This window comes from Manis pentadactyla, chromosome 5 (genome assembly GCF_030020395.1).
Source record: "Manis pentadactyla isolate mManPen7 chromosome 5, mManPen7.hap1, whole genome shotgun sequence".
Taxonomy (NCBI): domain Eukaryota; kingdom Metazoa; phylum Chordata; class Mammalia; order Pholidota; family Manidae; genus Manis; species Manis pentadactyla.
This window is the reverse complement of record NC_080023.1, coordinates 58,301,402-58,317,171: the sequence shown is the minus strand read 5'-3', so window position 1 is coordinate 58,317,171 and position 15,770 is coordinate 58,301,402. Positions and strand designations below refer to the sequence as shown.

Below are 15,770 nucleotides of genomic sequence, written 5' to 3'. Positions count from 1 at the left end.
AATGGGTGGGGGTAGAGGGCCCAATGCTCCACCACTACATGGTCAAAAGAAACTTACTAAGGAAACATGAGAAAGGACACAATGGCCACACTAGTCAAACTACTCCAGGTGGCACAGGGGCATTGCTTGCCTGGGACCTGGTGTGCAGTCTGGTGAAAGAATCACTCCAAACACACACCACCCACCCTTTTTTGCCCAACCCCACCACCACCCTGGTCCAAGTGTTCAGCAAGTATTAAATGTTTAGCCAATGGCAACAATCAGATTAGAGTTTCCAAAATACATATGAATTGTCTCTCAGGTGATTTTAAAGAGCAGAATGTATGACAGAGTTCACCTGTAGGTTTCATCTAACTGTATGAGTACTGTCTATAATTCTGATTATCTTTTAAATCTGATTAAAATTATTAATAATACTTTGCACATCTCTGATGCCTTCATGCAATTACATTAATAAATAACAATGAAGCCCTGCCTTCTCACCAATAAATAAACAGTATTATTCCCACATTAGTGTGAAGTCACAGGAAAGGAGAAGAGAATGCACATTACAAACAGCATAGCACTGGATGAAATGAACTCTTATTTGGTTTTTAACAGGCACTGGGGAACATTATTAGCAAAGAGGTCCTGGAGGTGTTTAAGCAAGAAATTGTCCATCTTCTTCTGAGACACATCCATGATTACTCCTCTTTATATCCTCAATTGAGATCCATTTTTCCTACAAATAGTATCATTTTCCTTCTGTAACATCTGTTTCTCTACCCCACAAGCTATCTTGTTAGATATCTTTGCTAGAAGATGATGCCAAACACATTTATATAAACCTAGAAGCTTCCTTGAATTAGTCATTAGAAGGTGGTTAATATTATCCAGCAAAATATTTATTTTCAACAGAGAAGCACACTAATAGGGGCACCTGCCTCAAAGTGAGACCCCCACCACCACCGTTTTAACCATGCAGGACAACACTGATTCATATTCTGATGGTCCAGTGAAGTTCTTAAAATTACTTTGTGTTGAAGGAAAATGTAGAGATTAATGAAACTCCATAGGAAAGCTTTGGTTTTTAATTTCATAAATAAAAGATACATGAAATGTGTGAGTGGTGTTATCTACAAAGACATAGACACATGAATATATACTTCCCCAGACCCAAAAATCTCACCTTCTACTTCTTCTTCATCACACACATGCTTAAGGAAAGAAGCCCCTCTGTCCAGGACAGCTTCATCCTCCATCCTATAGTAATAAAAAAGAAAAAAAGAATGCTCAGACTTCTCCTGGAGTGAGCCACTGGAAGTAGCCCAGCTCCTGGGCAGGTTGACCTGCAAGCTGCTGTTCATGTTCACAGGGCAGAGTCACTCTCCCCTTGGTGTCTGCCACTTCTGCACGCAGCTCCTCTGATCTGGTGCTGGGGAATATGCCGGTCCCACATAGCTTCAGTTCTAACCTTGAGAAGGCACCCACATGGACAGGTGAGAGAAAGTCATCTCAATCCTGTAGGCTGGATGTTGGGGGTTCTCCCGTTTGTGACTTGCAAATAAAAATAGAAAAGATGAAGGCAAAAAAAAAAAAAAATACCAAGAGAGGAAGTTTGGTGTGTCTGGAGTGCTCGTGATGATCGTTTGTGGAAATCCAGCTTCAGTGCTTAGCTCTTTAAACACCCACCCACTACATAAAAATGTATACCCTCACACACACACACACACACACACACACACACGCACGCACACATGCACACCCACACACAGAAGCGACAGGGAGTTAGGCTAGTGCACAGTGGGAGCCTAGCTTCCAGCCAGCCTCCTAACACAGCCCAGCCCAGTGTTCTCTGTTGAGTGGCAAGCTTTGAGTCACATGTTGGCCTTACGGAAATCTGACATCTGAGGATTATCTAGCAACCCGGCTTCAGCAACTGTCACATATATATGCCACTCATTCATTCATTTTCCACATTCTTATCACACATCTCTCTCTGTTTAAACTGTCATTTTAGCTCTTCTCAGAAGGGCACAAAGTTGTAGCCACATTATGCCGTCTTCATGTCTCCTTACATAATAGGATCTACTCTGCAATTTCATATGCTAAATAAGAGCTCAGAATCCATCCAAGTAATGACAGTGTTTTTGGCCTCCTGATGCCAAACCTGCTTCTTAGTTTATAGAATGAGTTAAGGTTTATTTCTATCTTATTGTGACTCCTCTTCATTGCATTAACTTTGACATACAGAATTCCATGAACTCTATTTATAGTGAAAGCAGAAAGAAATCCCGAATTGCTCAAATGCTGCTTGTGTCATACCAGTCTAGAAACAAAGAACTTTCTCTGGGGGCAGCTGCTCTATGTCATACCATACATGAGCTCTGCCAGAAAACCAAATGTTCACTCTGTATTCTGCTTATCCAGTTATATGCTCAGGCATTGCATACTGTAGGTCTCTTTTCCATATTGTCTATAACACTTATTCTTATGCTTCAGATATGTTACAGTCTATGTGGATATGCAGTGAATTCACATTTTCATCCTTTCTATTTTAGGAACATATCCATCCCACCAGGCAACCAAGTTAGCATAAAAAGTCAGAAATTTGGTGTCAGGCAGAGCTCAGTTTAAGAAATGTGTTCTACCCAAAACAGCAGCAGACTCACAGAACCCAAGAATGGACTAACAGTTACCAAAGGGAAAGGAACTAGGGAAGTTGGGTGGGAAGGGAGGGATAAGGGGGGGAAAGGGGTATTACAATTGTCATACATAATGTAGTGGGGGGGATACGGAGAAGGCAGTATAACACAGAGAAGACAAGTAGTGATTCTATAGCATCTTACTATGCTGATGGACAGTGACTGTAATGGGGTATGTGGTGGGACTTGCTAATAGGGGGAGTCTAGTAACCATAATATTGCTCATGTAATTGTACATTAATAATAGCAAAAAAGAAATGTGTTCTACCACTTAGCATTTGTATCACCTCGAGCAAAGCGTTTTTAGCTTTTTGGAACTTCAGTTATTCCATCTGTAAAATTCAAGGTAATAATAACTTTTCAGGATTGTTTTGAGATTCGAATTAGGCAACAGACATGAAAGCACTCAGTTTTGTGCCTAGCAACTATTACGTGTTTTATAAAAGTAGTTTCTTTCCTTTCTTTTTTCCTTTCTTCTCTTTTTACCTTGACCTTTACTGGTGAGCAATGCCACGAAGAAACTCATTACCTTCAGACACCTGCAGAATATCACCTTTCAGAGATACAAGTCTCATATAAAATAGTTCAGTCTGATATGTATCTTTTTCCTTCTCTAAACTCAAACTAAAAATATAAACCTAAATGCAAATAGGATATGAATCCACCATCAGGATTATAGGAGAAAAGAAAATGCCTTGAAGACTTGAGAAGTCATTTGCCATCCTCTCTGAGGCTCAGGTCCCATGAAAATTAAATGAGAAAGCATATTCACTGATTCAGCAAATATTTATTTAGTGTCTGTTGCACTCCTGGCACTCTTCAGAGAGAGGGGAATACATCTGTGAATCAGACAGACAAAATGCCTAAGAAACTATAATAAACAGATGAACAAGGTAATCTTAGAGAGCATTAAGTGCTTTGCAGAAAATAAAATGAGGCAGGGGGCTACTTGGCATAAGGTGATTCAGCTGAGGCTTCTGAAGGGATGATGTTTGAGCAGAGACAAAAGTGATAGAAGGAACCAGGTATTGGAAGACCTGAGGGCAGAGCATTCCAAGCAAAGGGAGCAAGTGCAAAAGCCCTAAGGTGGCAACAGATTTAGAATATTCCCAGGACAGAAACGAGGTCAGTGAGGCTGACAGAAGGACAGAAGGTCAGCGGTAGTGGACAATATGCTAGAGGGAATCAGGCCCATGCAGGCTATGGTAAGCCATCAGAAGTTTAGGTTACAGAAGCTGTGAAGAGTTTCTTTTATTTTGTCTTGTTTTACTGGTGTATAACTGACATATAACATTATATTAGCTTCAGGTATAAAACATAATAATTTGATATTTGTATATATTGTGAAATGATCATAACTAGTTAACATCTATCACCACACATAAATACAAAGGGTTTTTTTCCTGTAATGGGAACTTCTAAGACAGCCTCTCTTAGCAACTTTCAAATATGCAAGGCAGTATTATTAACTATAGTTGAGAGTTTTAAGATGGGAAATGACTTGAGCTGTTTTACATTTGAAAGCATCAGCTCTGGCTGCTATATGAAAAATGGAGAACAGGACCAAAGATACTTGGAAACTATCTCAAGAACCCAGGGAAAGCTGTGGGAGAAACAGGTTTTGGGGAAGGAATCAGAGTTCTTTTCTGGACACTTCATGGTTGAGATGTTTATTACGTATGAAAAGAAGCTATGGGGCACATACCTAAATGTCTAAGTCTATATCTCAGGAGGCTAGGGCTGAAGATGAAGATTGGAGCTTCAGTGAATACAACCGGTATCAGAAGTTCTGACTACATGAGGTCATCCAGGAAGAAAATCTTGAAATAGAGGTGTATATCCAAGACCAAGTGCTGAGGCATGCCAACATTCACAAGCAGGACAGAGGAACAAAAGCAGCCAGAGGTACAAGGAAAACCAGGGAAGGGCAGTGTCAAGGAAATAAAAGAGGAGAATGTTGCTACTGAAAGGCTGTCGAGGTGGAGACGGAGAAGTGAAAACTGAACTTGGCAATATGGAGGTCAGCGGTGACAATGACCAGAGCATGCAAAACATACCGTACACAGTGCTAGGCACACACAGCCATTCAGTCATACCGTCTCCTTCCCACCCTCCCCCAATCATTCATTCAGGAAATATCCACTGAGTGCCTACTAAGTTCCAGACACACTCTGAGGCACTGGAGATTCAGTGATGAGCAAGATACATGAGGGCTCTACTGTAATCACATCTGCCTCCCAGAAGGTTTCCCCAGCAATCCAGGAGAGTCAGCCCAAGGAACAAGTAGGACATCAGTAGGACAGACACGTTTGTAAACAGAGATAAGGATGGCTGCTTAATGGCGAAGTTTTCTTAGAAGACCTCAGAAGCACAACAAAATCCCGTAGCCCTGTTCTACTGCATGTGTATTAACAGTACGGTCTCCCCTTTGGAAAACAAAGAGGAGCTCAGCCCACATTTCTTCATAGAACTAACCCTCTCCAGTCCTATCAACTACAGAATCCAATGCAGTTTCTGTAGAGCATCATTTCTATACCCCCCCATTAATCGAGCTGGTTGTAAAGTCTTTCTGTTGATCTTTTTATATAATTTCCTAAACAAATGTTTAGCCTAAGCCCTTCCCAAAATTGCATGCAACAACCAACCAAAGCAGAAGTAAAGGCAGAAAACTAGTAAAAACTATAGGAGACCACAGGGGCTCTTCCGGGGCTGAGAAGCCACCCGGCCTGCCTGGAGCACTGTCCCTATGCCCCATCGGAGTCAAAGTAAGGGTAATGACCGCTGCATTCCTTGGCTCTTTGACACATATTTCGCATTCCCTCCAAGACTATACATAGCAAGTAATTAAAAACCTCTTCTTCCTGATGGACAATGCAGAGCATCTGCAAGCAGCTTCTTCTCTGCAGGAAGCCAAGAAGATAGGTACCACGGACTGAAAACACACACCTGCCCGCGCCAGCAGCCTTTCCCAGGGCATCCCTCTCCTCAAGGGCGAGGCCAGCATGGCGCATCTGGCCTTCTGCACCAGGCATAGGGATTTTACAGCTTTTTCTCACCTTTACACCACAAACATCAGTTCCTTGGACTTGCATTCCTCCCCTAAAATTCTCCCAGCAGTTACTTGCTATTATTAGTAAGAAAGATAACTTTTAAATGACCATCTGGCCCAACCCGTTTTCTCCTCTATCAATAGGAAGAAATTAACTCATCTAGTCCCTAATCAGGACCCCAAATCCATTCTCAGAATGTTCCTTGCACATGTGCTGCACTTGCTGGAGTGAAGCAGGGAAAGAGCACCTTCTCAACAACTCCCTGGGCTGCTCACATCACCAGCGTGAGGCAAAGTTCAGAATAGATTTGGAAGCTTCCCACAAGCATCACGGGGATAAGGGTCACACCAGTCAGTATAAAATCCACAAGGAGCCAATAATGCCTTCCTTCAGCAGGGCCTCTGACAGCAGTAGTTACACCCCTTCCTCAGAAGTCCACACCCAACATGGCGTTTCTCTCATTCTCCATTATTCTGGGACACTAATATGATTCAACTGTAACACAAGTCAAATCCACTGCCAATCGGACCAGCTTTCCCCAGCAGGTCCTAACCAGTGACAGACTCGAGAGGGTGACTGAAGCCCACCACGAGAAACATCTGTGCAAAACTGTCAACCACTGGGCCTTGGGCACCCATCTACATTCCACTCCCCTGAGTTCCCACCCCAAGGGCCCTCGCCAACTGCCAACGTGCTCACCAGCAAGTCTGCACCGCGCAAGCAGCTGCCACTCAGCTGGTCAGCAAGTGGCAGGCTGCCAGCACCCAAGTAGCAGAATGCCAGCCTGCTGTCCCCGTGCTGCTAAAGGTTGAAGGTCTGGGTAAGCTAGCCTTCAGACTCGCCTCACTTGCCCTCCCACCCCCCTTCTCCCATCCTCCCCTGGTGTGCCTCCCACGGTGGCATTTCACCGTCTCTATAGTAACAGCATCTGGTTTCAGAGTTAGAACTTTATACAGAGCAGTTCTCCTAACCTGAGGCTTTTGCCAACGGATGCACTAGCACAAAGCCTGCTGCTTAACGTGGAGCCACCTGTTCCCTTGTCACCCAGGAGTGTGGCCATAGCGTGAGCAGCACTCAGATGCAGAGAAGAGGAAGACAGACCCCCCCGACCTTGGCACCCTGGCATGCACAGTAGAGGACACACTCTGCACTGTGGCCCAGTCCCAAAGCCAGCCCACTGCCCTCCGCACCCTCACATGGGGGCTTTCTGACTACTTCCAAAAAGGCCCCCGGGGACAGCACTCGAGGAGCAGAATAGCTCCGGTTTTCAACACGTCCGTATCTGAGTTTGGCACCGCTGGTTCTTCCTGTTCATACAGCTTAAGTGTAGTTGTTAACCTCATATTTAAACTCATCTCGCTTTATTCTCACTAGCTTGATCTGTTTACGACATCAGTGAACCCCATAATCTCTCACTTTACAACGACTTTCCTGTGGATAGCAAATGTTTAAACAGTTCCTTACCACATGCCCGCACACACCGAAGTGACGCACACAGGGGTTGGACAAATACAAGGAAATGAAGAGTTTTGTTATCATTAGCCCTTGCTGCCCTAGCAATTATATTTACAGCGCACATAAGGGCCTTTACTTGAGGACTACGAGATGTTAATCTCAAATCTCAGAGCTCAAAAGCCCACTGTCCCTGCTACTATGCTGGTCATAGATCAGATGGGGGGGCAAAAACCAGCATTTTCACAGGTCTTTTTCAGGAGCTACACAGAATGCAACAACCCATACTGACATCTGAAATTACACACTCACACACACATCTCTGAATTCTATTCCCTATTCAAATCCTTTCTAAGTGGGGAATTATTTTCATTATAAATCATTTGCAAACGTGATGTTGTCTTTCAAATTTTTGAAACCACACAGCATTTTATTGGTGCCTTTGTTGTTTTGGAAAATCTGCTGTGCACATTTCAACACACACACAAAAAAACATGAATATCGATTCTCCAAACCACAGGCGACAGGGGAGAGCAATCTCAGCGGCCGCAAAGAGCACTGCCATCTTTTGGCAACGTGCGTTCACTACAGGGAAGCAGAGGCCAGAGCGGAGGCAAAGCTCCAACAGTGCCCTTCAAATCGTCACCAGGTCCCACAAGGGCCCTTCACTCCCGCAGGAAGGAAGGGAGAAGAACACACTGGCTGGCTTCACTGTAGAGGTGGCTGGAGCTGCAGACTTACATGCTGGGGCAGAGACCTCAGTGTGGCAAACCTAAGGAGCGTGACTAACGGAGAGGCACTCTGGAGGTCAGCCGGCAACAAAGCAAAGCAAATCCCCTCTGCAGAGTGCAGGAGTGCCCTAATCAGTCTGGAAATTTACACAGGCCCAGGGCCAGGGAGAAATGGGTGACAGCCCCACATGAGTTCAGACTGTGGACTGGAGGAAAGGTGGAAACATAATCCAGAGCAGGATCACTCCAAACATAATTCTGGATTTACGCATTGCATTAAAGGTTCATTTGTATTCTTGGGCACTTATCCCAGAGAAATGAAAACTTATGTTCACATAAAAACTTCTACATGAATGTTCATAGCAGGTTTATTTGTCATAGCCAAAAACTAGAATTAGCCCAGATGTCTTTCAATAGGTGAATGATTACACGCACTATAGTGCACCCATACCATGGAAGACTTGCTTAGCAATAAAGAGGAACAGACTATTGGTACACAAAACAAACAAACTGAATGCCTCTCCAGGGAATCACACTGAGTGGAAAAAAAATCTATCCCAAAAGGTTACATACTGTATGATTCCAGTTACATAACACTTTTTGAAGTGACAAAATTTTAGATCTGAAGGGTAGATGAGTGGTAGCCAGAGAATAGGATGGGGGAGATTGGGGGAGGGGGTGTTTGTGGTTGTAAGTGGGCAACATGAGGGACCCTGTGGAGTTGGCTCTGTCCAGTACCTTCCCTATGGTGGTAGATACACGATTCTATACAGGTGATAAAATTAAATAGAACTCAATACACACAAACACGCAGAAAAGGAGAACAAGTAAAACGGAGGAAATCTGAGTAAGTTCAGTGGATTGTATCAGTGCCAATATCCTGGTTGCGATATTGTATTGAGGTTTTGTAAAATGTAACCCTGAGGAAAACTGGCAAAGTATACCAGTGGGCTCTTGGCACTATTTCTCAAATATGCATATGAATCTACAAACACCTCAAAAAACTCAAAACAACTCACTTGCAAATCTGCTTTTTTAAAATTTTTCCCTTGGGAACATTATTTTATATGATGGTCAGGTACAGAAACTGGCCCATCTACATATATGCAAAACCAGGCAAAACTAAGCACAAATCCCAGCTGTGCTCTTTAGTGCATGATGTTGATAAAATTAGGTAACCTCTCAATTCTGTGTCCTTTAATATTAGCCTAAAACACTTCTGAAGTGATTTAGGATACTAAATAAGTTTCTGGAATAAATAAATAAAAGTTTTTAGATGCCAGATGGCATCGAGTCAGGTACAGCCCCTGACATACACACCTCTGACAACTAGAACTGATGCTGGAGACAGGCGCCTGCCTTCCCTTCCCACCTCCACCCAGGGTGGCAGCCACACTCTGCATCTTCCACCCTGAACCCCCAAGCCTGCTGGCGGAAATGAGGTTCCCAGCATTTGACTGGGTTTTTGCTACCTGCCAGGCACTGAGCTGGGCATCAGGCACGCACTACTTCATTCTCAGGGCTGTGAGGTTTTGTCTGATTGGTTCAGCAACAGGACAGGCTGAGGGTGACAGCTTAAGGATCCCAACACCCGTAACCATGCAGGGGCTCTCATCACCTACGAATTTTTTAAAGTCCCATGTCTAAACACTTCCCATATGCCAGAGAGTTCTGCTAAACACTTTACAATGATTATTTAATTCAATCCTCAACAACTCCATGAGGAGAGTACTTTCCCCATCCTATTTGGGAATTGTAATTTGAAGTTAAGTAATTAGCCCCAAGTCACACAGTCAGTGTGACAAGAAAACCAGGTAGGCAGTTGAACTCAGCAGTCCACAGTTTTAACCACCCTACCATACTCCTGCGTAATTAACTAATCCATGCCTATCAGGCATTACCTTCAAGGATTTTTTTTTAACTGTAACAATATATTTTATTTAACCCACTAGATGTAAGGTATTATCATTTTAACATGTAATTGATGTTTTACATTTTAATTTTTAGCTAAGTATTTGAAATCTGCTGTGTATTTTTTTTTTTTTTGCTATCATTACCTTCAAGAATTTTTTTTTTTCCATACTGCTTACCTTAAATATGCTTTCTTATAACTTGAAAGCTTATCACTTGCACTCACCTCTTTCCCTATCTTGGCAGGCCCACTGGCTGATGGCTGAAGCATCCTCTAACAGGCCTCCCAAATAAATGTCTTTATTTTTATGTAGCAATCACTTAGGTTGAGCTATGTGTCACATACTATTAACAACTGCTTTACAAATATTAAGTCATTTAATTCTCACAACAATCCAATGAGGTAAGTGCCATTTTTATCATCATCTCTGAGGCACAGAGAGGTTAAATAACTTGTCCAGAGTCACACAGCTAATAACTATTGAAGTCAGGATTTGAACCTAGGCAGTCCAGCTTTACAAGTCTATAATTGTACTACTACAAGTCATGCTGCCTCTCTTTAGCTGATTTGATTAATCTTTTCCAAACTCTTTAGGAACTGGGATCACAAATATTAAACCGACTTTTGGTGAAAGAGCAGACTCACCAGAACACCTATAGAGTATATGCAGACACTTGAAATTCACGAACCATTCCCTCCCCAATCGTTTTGCAAATGCCCAAATTCACAAATACGTGTGTAGCATAATTTCTGATATAACATGTGGTCAAGTGTAGCTTCATACGTTTCTGAACTCTCAAGGAAGAGAAGGCAACTGGGATGACCTGCAGTGCTGAGACACCACATGTGTCTCTACAAAGCACAGATGACTACAGGGTATGACCATTCAGGGGTACCAGCAGATAGCTGAAATCACAATTGTTGGATTCACACATGCCAAGGATCTACTACATCAAAAGCCGGAAGAGTACATCACTGGGCTACTCTGCCAAGCAGAAAAACAACTTTTATCTCATAAACTTTAGGAGTACAGTTCACTGTTACGTGAACAATGAAGAGAACCTCTCTATCTGGTCTCCATTCCCTTACTAAAATGTCTCTTTCCATAATGCTGTTCAAAGTTTATCCTTCATTTTCCCCAAGGAATCTCTCTGTATACTTGTGATCAAATATTTCAGAGTTTAACTCATGTACTCACTCATTTTAAATAATTCACTGAGTGTCTACTATGACTGGGCATTATTCTAGGTACAGTAAATCCATGGTAGGAAATAGACAATAAGCAAAATTTAGTAAGTAAAAAGTTTAATATGTTAGAAGGTGAAACTTCCATGGAAAAGCATAAGCAAGGAAGAGATTTAGGGGATGCTCGTGGGGCGAGCATGGGGGAAATTCTAAATATGCAGTTAGGGAAGGCAGCACTGAGCAACAGTGGAGCAAAGCCCTGAGGGAGGTGAGGGAGTGTGTGTGGAAATAGCAGATGCAAAGGCCCTGAGGCAGCAGAGAGCTGGCAGATTCTTGGAACTTGGAAGTTGCCAGTGGCTAGAGCAGAGTGAGCATGGAGAGCAGGAGGCAAGGTAAGAGAGGCAAAGGCACAGGCAGGGAAGGATGCGTGGCCTGGGAGGCAGTTCTACAGGCGTTGACACTCTGAGCAACTAGAAACTCCTAGAGGGTTCTGAGTGGCAGCAATATTTCCTCAGGCTTACAATCTTCTTTACTTTTTGAATCTTCATCACTATATAATCATTTGCATTAAGGTCCTTCCGAGAATCTACTTCTGCTCAGAAGGCCTTCCAGAGGCCATAACTAGTGTAGCACAGAAGTTACAGGTGGGTTCTGCTGGGCCATTGCCCTACAGCCGCCATGCCAGAACCTGACCCAGTCCTGTGTCTGCGAATCAAAGAGTAGGCTGACATGCCTTAGGAAACTTTATCCCTAGCATTCAGCACCTGCCCACTGACATTAGCCTTGTGCAAGTGCTAAGCAATGTATCAGTACTCAGAAGTAAGGCCAAGCTAAGTTAACTTATTCATATAATCTTCATTGACTTCTGCCAAACTAGCCTCAATGTTCATGGCTCAAGGAGCTGCCACTGAAATCGTTGCCTGCCTCAATTTGCCCAGCGGTGGCAACCCTTAGTGTTAAAAGATGTCAGAGCAGGTGATTGATATGCAGATATCAGGAGACTAGCATGCAATTGATTTGTTGGTGGCTTTTTAACCCCCATGATTCAAATCTATGCTTTGAATAAAGGAATACATTTGAAATTGTTTTTAACTATAAGTTTTTTGGATTAATTTTATAAGAATGAAAGGACACAGGAAGATGGCCAATTCCATAGTTACATCTATTGCCCTTTGTGGGGAAATGCTCTCAGCTTGTCACCACAACTAAGGATGGAATAAATGTTTGTCTGGCTCTAGTGGTTTCTTGGCTGCCAAGGAGCGGGCCACCCTGCAGAAGTACAGTGCTCCCCAGCTGAAAAACATCCTCTTCAACCTGGTAGGAAAGAAGAGACCTACAAGACATAACTATCAAATGCGATAGGAAGGATGAAATCCTAATTCAAACCAATCAACTGTTTCAAAACTTTTTTGAGACAATTAAGGAAGCTTCAATATTAATTGGGTATTAGATGACACTAAAGAATTATTGTTAATTAAGTATGATAAAGACACTGGGTTTTTTTAATGTCTTTATTTCTTAGAAATAAAGTATTAATTGGTGAAATGATAAGATCTGGGATTTGCTTTAAAATACTCCAGCAACAAAAAGAAAAAGAGTGGAGGGTGGGGGTGAAACAAAATCGGCACCACGTTAGTAACTGTGAGGCTGGGTAATGGATACACAGGATTTCCTCATACTATTCTCTTTTCTTCTGTTCATGTGTGAAATTCTCTAAAATAAAAAGTTTTTTTTAAAAAAACTTTAAAATTATCCTATACAAGCTTCCCTTCTTCTATGCCTAGTGGATTCTAGAAAACATATATTATAAAAATCATAACAAGTGTATTTACATGTTATAAAAAATGGGTCTGTTCCCAAAGAATAAAAAACTTAAAACCCACATTTATATCCCTCATTTTAGACATAATAAATAAAAATGTATATTAAGCATTTCATGTTTTTTCTTTTCCTTTACACCTTAATACACAGGTTCTCATATAAGCACTGGGTACCTTGCACATCTAATGCTCTCCATCTTAACCAAAGCAAAACAAAGTTCATAAGGTCTATGTTTATTAGCATCAGCATTTTTAATTTTTCCCCTCCATTGTGTAAAACTGGCACCCAAACATTTGCAGTGACAAACACCGAGGCACACATAAACCTGGCGACACAGACAAAACTGAGCAGCTGGCTTGGCACTCAGTTAAGCGGGTGGTGCCCAGTGTTGCTGCAAATGTCCCTCCATGTGTCAGCCGGCACACCGAAGAGTGTGCAGAACAAGGTAGATGATGGGAGTTCATACATACCCAAGTACAGTTTGTAGGAAAGCTGAGTCTGTCAAAGTCAGGATGGCCTGTACACACAAATATATGGTTTCTGTGCAAAAGACAGTGAGCTTTCCCTGGGATCTTGGAAGAATGAAAGGTATCCAAGAACTGCCACAGTGCCTTCTATTGCTAGACACTGGCCGGGTACAAGGGACACACAGAAGAAGAATGTTCCCAGAGACACAACATTCCCTTCTTGCCAGACACAGGACACTTATTATCCCCAAAGAAATAATATTGCATTTGTTGGTTAGGTTCCAAAGCCAACTCACAAAAATCTATTTACTGCAAATGTAGTCAAATTAGGGTAATAATAATAAAAGCTCATGCAATAAGTGCTTTATTTAAACACAGTCCACAAATAAATGTTATTATTATTCTTATTTTACAGGTGATAACAGTGAGAATGAAGATGTAAGCAAGTTTTCAAGGTTATATAGCCTCTAATGGAACCCATATGTCAGCTAAAAGTATTAAAATTACTAATAATATAGTATAGTGCTGAACATATTGTTTCAGGTACATGATAGGTGAAGTAACTTGTGAGGGTTCCAATGGAATGCTAAGCATCATTCTAATATTGTTTTCTATGTAGAAATACATCTTGAGTTTCAAACAACCATATATAATGATAGTACTCCAAAAGTAACTAGAAGCAGCAGGCACTTGGTTAGAAAGGTCATTAAACAATAACTAAAGTTGGAGGATAAATACCAGTATTACCTCTAATAAATAATCACAGAATTAACCATCATCAGTTGAGACAAACCTGTTCGAAGAAGAAATCACTTTCACATTGTCTAAGGCAATGTTTTATATTTACTTTTCTCCTTATCTCAAAAATCAATTATCTGGATAAGTACATGACACTAAAGAGCAAAGTATAATATCACTCAGCTCTTAAAGATCTGTTCAGGGTCTTGACATACCCCCTCTGGAGGTTTGGGACTTACTTGTGAACTATCACCAACATGAATTAATTTCATGAGCCACTATTTAAAAAGAAGAGTTATTTCCTCATTTAAATATCAGAAGAAAAAAATCCCCTTTGCCAAGAAGAGTCTTAGAAGAAATTAAGATCATTTTCTCTCTAATCTCCGTTTGTTTTGACTTTCAGTCCTCCCAGCTTAGTCGTCGTAGCCAAATACAGTGCAGGTGAGACCTGACAGAGACCTCCAAGTCTCTTTTGTAAGTCTTCCTGCCTGTGCTTACAGTTCTTCAAAACTAACAGTCAACACCAGGACAGAAAGCTAAGTACACATATGACACTTAGACCAAATTGATGTGATGATCCGCTGAGCATCACTGGTTTCTGTTAGATTTTTGCTTACTATGGGCTTTGAAAGACAAACATATAATAAGCACTGACAGATAAAAACTCCCCACTATGCAATACAAATGACATTTTGTTAGTAGTCAAGTCATTTACTACTTCATTACACTACTGATCTGCATTGTTTTGTCATTAGCATTGATGGCCCATTCACTAATAGAAACATCTTCTTACTCAGTATCTGTAAGCATTAGTCTGCTTAAGAAAAGAAACTTTGATGTCTGGCAGATCTAAAGTAGTATTTCCTGTCCAATTTTCGTTTTCCTGATCTTGTCCCACTCACAACATGTCTCTTAAAAAAATTAGTAAAGAATAATTTTTATAAGTGAAGGTAACTTATCAACTCTCTGGGTCTCAGTTCTCTCATCTCATAAATGGGTTTAGCAATACCTGCAGCGTTCAGTTGTCGGGAAGCTATGAGATAATGTAACAGAAGGGCCCTGCAGGGTAGGCATTTGGCATGGAGCTGGAGGCAACACGCGCAGCTAGGATTATTATTATTATTAACCTTTCCCAGACAGGCACGAGTTCATGAAGGTCACGCTGCCAGCCGGTGGCTCTGCCTGATTCCAATGCTCTCCTGCCATGCTGCTCCCACACAAGAAACAGAAAGGAGAGCCAGGTGGTGGTTCTTCCAAAGCCTTTTCCAAGCGCATGAGTCCCAGGGTGGAAGCCGGGGAACAAAGGATGAGAGAGGCTTTCCTTGTCTAAACGTTATATAAAGTACAGGGGCATGAAGGAAAGAAATTATCAGCACATACCTCTAGATATACCGGGTCAAATTTCTCAACTTGTTGATAATACTCGGAGGACTGAATGGAACATGGCTGGGGACTGGACACAAGCCAGCAGAGTATTTTTGAAAGGTGGTCACTCTGTGAAACACAAACCTGCTTGTGCAATTTTTGTGACCAGGAAAAGCTTAGAAATGACCCCAAGTACTACTTTTTTTTAAATCAGAATAAAAGAGAAATAAAAATAGAAGTGAGTGGGAGACACAGGCAAGGAAAGAAGCAAACAAATGTATCCCAAGGTCTTCACTAACTTATCTTTAGTAAGAGCTAATTTTCTGAAATTAATGCTATCCTAAAATACAAATGTCAAATGTCAC

At 41.8% G+C, this 15,770-nt stretch overlaps 1 protein-coding gene across 4 annotated transcripts in view; it reads right to left on the bottom strand.

Annotated features, from left to right (window-relative positions):
• The window catches only part of SLC4A4 (solute carrier family 4 member 4), a 316,692-nt gene that overhangs the window by 275,839 nt on the left and 25,083 nt on the right, over nt 1-15,770 (bottom strand). For 2 of the 4 annotated variants that reach the window (XM_036878971.2, XM_036878970.2), the window contains exon 2: nt 1,169-1,242. In XM_036878971.2, coding sequence (XP_036734866.1) covers nt 1,169-1,241 — 73 coding nt within the window. In that variant the 5' untranslated portion in view covers nt 1,242. Of the gene's footprint in view, nt 1-1,168; nt 1,243-1,453; nt 1,472-1,584; nt 1,712-15,770 lie in introns of those variants that run through there. The other 2 variants (XM_057502301.1, XM_057502300.1) reach the window with 2 other exon arrangements.